This window comes from Eurypyga helias, unplaced genomic scaffold (assembly GCF_000690775.1).
Source record: "Eurypyga helias isolate BGI_N326 unplaced genomic scaffold, ASM69077v1 scaffold46031, whole genome shotgun sequence".
NCBI lineage: Eukaryota > Metazoa > Chordata > Aves > Eurypygiformes > Eurypygidae > Eurypyga > Eurypyga helias.
The window spans coordinates 1,714-6,836 of record NW_010229740.1 but is presented as its reverse complement, the minus strand read 5'-3'; the positions used below and the strand labels follow the sequence as shown (position 1 = coordinate 6,836).

The window sequence follows — 5,123 nt, the reverse complement described above, 5'->3', positions numbered from 1 at the left end:
AACTCTCTGCATTCCTGCAGCCTTATCAGCTCTTAGAGCTGAGCTGGGCAAGGATCAAAGGGGGGAGCAGTGCTTGCGGGGGGGGGCATCATTTGAATGAGAGCATGGTCCCTTATCGCAGCTGTTCATCAGAGTTCCTGCGCTGTTCTGAAAGCAAAGATTGGTGACTAAACTGTAATAAAGTAATTGCTTTCTACTTTCTAAATTCCCCTGTAGTTCCCTTTAGGTTGTAGTGTTGGTTTTCACACGCTGACTTTTTCCTGGATTTGCTTTGTGGTTTTGGGTTTGGTTTTTTTTTTTGGGTGTGTGTGTTCTTTTTCTGTCCCTATGTCTTGGGGGGAGGTGTTGTTTGGATTAGTTTTTTTCTTTTTTAATGGTCTCCTAAACATTTCTATTCAAGCATTATTACCTTTCATTTCAGCTGAGAACATGATTGGTGTGGCTCCTCCTTCCTTTTAGCTCCAGCCTCCTTGGGAAGACCTACAAAACCATACTGGCTTTTCTTCAGTTCTTATCACTCGTCTGTTCTGGGACATCTTTTGCATGTGGATACATCTCATTCTGCTCCCCACTTCTAGGGAACGAACTCTGCACAAGCAGTATGTCAGTTCCTCGCAGTGCTATTCAGCCAGCCTGCTGCTTTTTGAAACCCCAAGGGAAACTCAGAAAATTCAGACTTGTCCACTTGCTAAACATTCTTCTTTTCACTTCTAGGTCCTCCTGTTGAGCCCCTGGAGCCAACCAGGCCTTTACCAACTCTTCCTGTTCGCAGAATTCACTCCACTTCAGAAAGAAAACATGAGAGACAGCCAAGGCCTCCTAGTCCTCCTTTGGGTGACAGGCCTTCTCCTCCTGGCACAAAACCAAACATTTGTGATGGCAACTTTAACACCGTGGCGCTCTTTAGAGGAGAAATGTTTGTTTTCAAGGTACTAAGAATTCCTGCTTACCCATGAGTCTTTAGTTTTATTGTTGGAAAAGATTAATAGAAGGCAGTGAGATTTGCAGTGTCTGTGAAAACAGTTCTGTTCCTCTGAGGCTGATGAATGACCAGTATTAGAAGGAAATATAAGCAGATCAGCCCTGTAATATTTGGAAACAGTGCCTGATGGGATTCACAAAATGTCAAGGCAGCCTGTGCACCAGAATGTGAACTGGATGTACTGGCAGAGAATTCAGACACCATCAGGCTCAGAGAGGAGCCACCTGTAAAGCCAGAAAGCAATACCAGTACCTAGCCTAACCTTGTCATCTCCAAATCTGACATGCATCAAACCCTGGGCTTCAGGGAGCTCTCAGCCTACCTGAAGCTCTTGGGAATTTTGAACCTTGCTTGTAAACTACAGCCAGAGAGGAAGGAGAGGCTTTGCTCAGTAACTCATGTTAGAGTGCCTGGAGTGTGGAAACCCATGGTCCCATTCCCAAAATACCTGTAGCTTTCACTCTGCCCAGTGAGTGTGAATGTAGAGGGGGCTATATTGAAGGTCATTAAATGGACAAACCACATCAGCTGCAGAAAATGACTGAACTGAAAATAGTTGAAGGCTGGGACAGTATCTGGGAGAAGTGTCACAGCCTTGTCCTGCTCCTACAAATCCCGGAGCATCCACTACAGCTTCAACCCATGATCACACATATCTAAAGTGATATTTGGACTGCTTTAGACACCGTGTGCTTCACACAGTCACCAGGTAATCTTGAGGCTGTATGGCTGTGCTGGGGTCTGATAGTTGTACCGGGACAGGTGTGACACCTCGGTGACAAGACATGCGGAGAGGTCACTCACAGATGAGTTCATAACACTTAACTGTGGACTTGCTTCCTCCTGCTCCTTGTTCCTCTCCTTCTTTCCACCCTTTTCCACAGCACCAGCAATCAACTTCTCACCCTCTGGGCTGCCATCTTCCCTCACTGGAGACAGTGTTGGGCTGGGTTGGAGCCGTCATCTGAACCAGGACTTGTGTCTTTAACGGTTACGGGGCTTAGGCAGGGATCAGTAATGCTTGATGCTGGACACTCAGCCTGATTTGACTACAAAATAAAAATACTCAGTCTGAAGACACTTCTGGTTTTCTTAGGATCGCTGGTTCTGGCGTCTGCGCAACAACCGAGTGCAGGAGGGATATCCCATGCAAATTGAGCAGTTCTGGAAAGGTCTCCCTGCAAAGATTGATGCAGCCTATGAGCGATCTGATGGAAAATTCGTTTTCTTCAAAGGTACAGTACATATCAGTACAAGCCTACCACACCTGCCTCACATCACACTCATGGCATGAAGATGGTGAAAACAGGTACACTGCATCCTTGTCCTTTTCCAAGGGGACACTGCAAACAAGTGCCCAAAATCCTTAAAATACAGCTTATTGCAGTCAGGCCTTGCCAGGACAATCTCTATATAAAGCTAATACTGATCAGTGGAAGTTGGCTCCCTAAATAGCTCCTATTTCCCAGGGAGTGTCAGTCTCCAGCCTATCTCCTTGAATATGTTGCAGCAGGGCATTAGGGCCTCTCCAGGTATAGCGCACGCCCAAACCACATTTCTAGATGAAAGGAGGAGACAAAATGACCAACCTGGACAGGATCCTGTAACCTGAGGGCAAGTTGTAAGCGGGAAGGAGGGTCTGGAAAGCATCGCCATGCCCCCATACAAAACCACAGTACCTGCTCTGCAGCTTCAGTCCCTGAGCTGTTTTAACTGTGTTAAAACTTGAGAAGGCTCAGAGAGAGGCCACAGAAATGATGGGGTGACCTCCTGCAAGGAACGCCTCAGCCTGAATGAGGGATGACAAAGACAGGGTATGAGAGAAGTCCTTGGAATCATGACTGGCCTAGAGAAGGAAATTTCAAGGTTTAACATTTCTTCCAGAACAAGAGCTGAGGAGCAGCAAATGAAGTCAGGAGGTTTTAGGTTCAAAACAAAGAGGAGGAGCAGCTTTTTCACATAATACAGCTGAGCCTGGAAGGTCTCAACATGCTGTGGTTCATTGTGGCTATTTTCTGTTTATAGAGATTCAACTACTAATTAGGGAAATTTGTTTGGTTTTTTGTGTCCCCGTTCATCTCTAGGCGATAAATACTGGGTTTTTAAAGAAGTAACAGCAGAGCCTGGCTACCCACACAGTCTGGTGGAGCTGGGGAGCTGTCTGCCCCGGGAAGGCATCGACACAGCTCTGCGTTGGGAGCCAGTAGGCAAAACCTACTTCTTCAAAGGCGACAGGTACTGGAGGTACAATGAGGACAAGAGAGCAACGGACCCAGGATACCCAAAGCCCATCACCGTGTGGAGAGGAATCCCTCAGGCTCCACAGGGAGCTTTTATCAGCAAAGAAGGCTGTATGTATCCGCAGTCATTACACCTCTTAGAGCAGTAATAGCCTGTCCACCTTGGGAGTTGGGTTGTTGGATGAGGGGTGTTGTATCTCCTGAGACAGGAATCAAATCTCAGAATTCCTAGGGTCACAGTGGCACTTGCAAGCACCAGCAGTCCTGAGATCCATCCTGCCCCGCATCCCAACCCATGTACCTCCTCATCAGCTAAACCACATTATCATAATGCCAGCTCTAGGGGATGGGAAGGCGACTTTTTCTGGGTTTGCTGCCACAGCAGTCCCTACCTGAGTTTCCCTGGGCCCTGATAGTGAGGATGCCATAACTTACATTTTGCCCCTGGTTTCTTACCTGTAGTGACCTCAGTCACTCTGTTACAAGCTCCAACCTGGCTGATGTATTTGGATCTTCCTGTGCCCCAAGTGGGAGGGTTGGACCACGAGAGGCTCCTTCCAACCCATTTATTTCTCTAGTCTGAGGATTTCTTCCTCCTCTTCCAGTTGGAAAAAGAACTAACAGAAGGGGCTTGTGCCACTGAGGCAGTGTTTAAATTTGGGGCTGCATTGAGATCATCTGGGCTGGGGTGGGCAAGGCTGGAGGACTGCAGTGGGAGCCAGCCAAGCTGAAGGACAGATGCAGGAGACCAAACACTTTCACCACTGTTCCCTTCTCCTTTTTTCCTGGTTTTCTAATCACTTGATTCAAAATCTGTTCCCACAGGCTGAGTGAACCTTAAATATTCTTCCAAACACTATTTCACCCAGACACACACACTCTGCAGATTATGATGTTAAGTGCTTGGTAACGACAAGCACGTATTTACAGAGGCTTTAGTAAAAAATAACAGTGCAGAACACTTTAAAGTTAGTTAGGTGGTTTGGTTTTTCTTTCTCACAGCTTGTCTTGGCCAAGGGGAATAGTGCTCTGTGGGCAGCACTGCGCCCACAAGCCAGGGTTACGGCTTGTCCTTTAAATCCTAGCTCCAAAACACCTTTACTTTTCAATGAGTTTGGGATGCCCCGGATGTGTTTTATTGGCCCAGGCAGCTACCACCTCCAGCTTTTCAGGCTCTGCACATCCTCACACAAGCACAGCTTATCTCGTTGGAAATGGTGTGGTGACAAATATTCTCTCTTTTGTCTCCTAGTTTATACCTACTTCTACAAAGGGAAGGAGTACTGGAAGTTCGATAACCAGAGGCTGAGTGTGGAGCCAGGCTACCCCAGGTCAATCCTCAAAGACTGGATGGGCTGTAACCAGAAGGATGTTGAACGAAGCAAAGACAGGCGCCTCCCCCACGATGATGTGGATATTATGGTGACAATAAACGATGTGCCTAGCACTGTAAATGCAGTGGCAGTTGTGATCCCTTGCATTTTATCTCTGTGTATCCTTGTCTTGGTATACACGATCTTCCAGTTTAAAAACAAAGAGGTGCAGCAAAATGTTGTGTATTACAAAAGACCTGTCCAGGAATGGGTATGACACAGCCTGCTGCACATTTCAACTCACTGAGCTGATGAGGACTACAGATGAGAAAAGAAAAAAAAAAAGCATTCAAAAGCCTGCCAAACAAAACTACTTCAGCGACCTACAAGTTTGGGACAGCCTGGGACCGAAAGAAGAAGGAAAACTGGAAAAAATACAGGCAGCCTTGCAGCATGGAGCCTCTTTCCTTCTTACTGCCTCAGTCACATGTCAGTCCTGGTGTGCCATCCTCCACAGGCTCACTCTGCTAACATCAGAGTTCCAGACAGGTTTCAACTGACCTGGGAAACTTCCTTCAGTTCCCTGCA

The 5,123-nt window shown here is 46.9% G+C and overlaps 1 protein-coding gene across 1 annotated transcript in view; it reads left to right on the top strand.

Moving 5' to 3' along the window:
• The window catches only part of LOC104516232 (matrix metalloproteinase-24-like), a gene marked incomplete at its 5' end in the record, with an annotated part of 9,860 nt that extends 4,978 nt beyond the window's left edge, over window positions 1-4,882 (top strand). The window contains 4 exons of the mRNA XM_010160502.1: window positions 715-929; window positions 2,079-2,217; window positions 3,067-3,333; window positions 4,475-4,882. Coding sequence (XP_010158804.1) covers window positions 715-929; window positions 2,079-2,217; window positions 3,067-3,333; window positions 4,475-4,812 — 959 coding nt within the window. The remainder of the gene's footprint in view (window positions 1-714; window positions 930-2,078; window positions 2,218-3,066; window positions 3,334-4,474) is intronic.
• Between the last annotated feature and the right edge of the window lie 241 nt (window positions 4,883-5,123).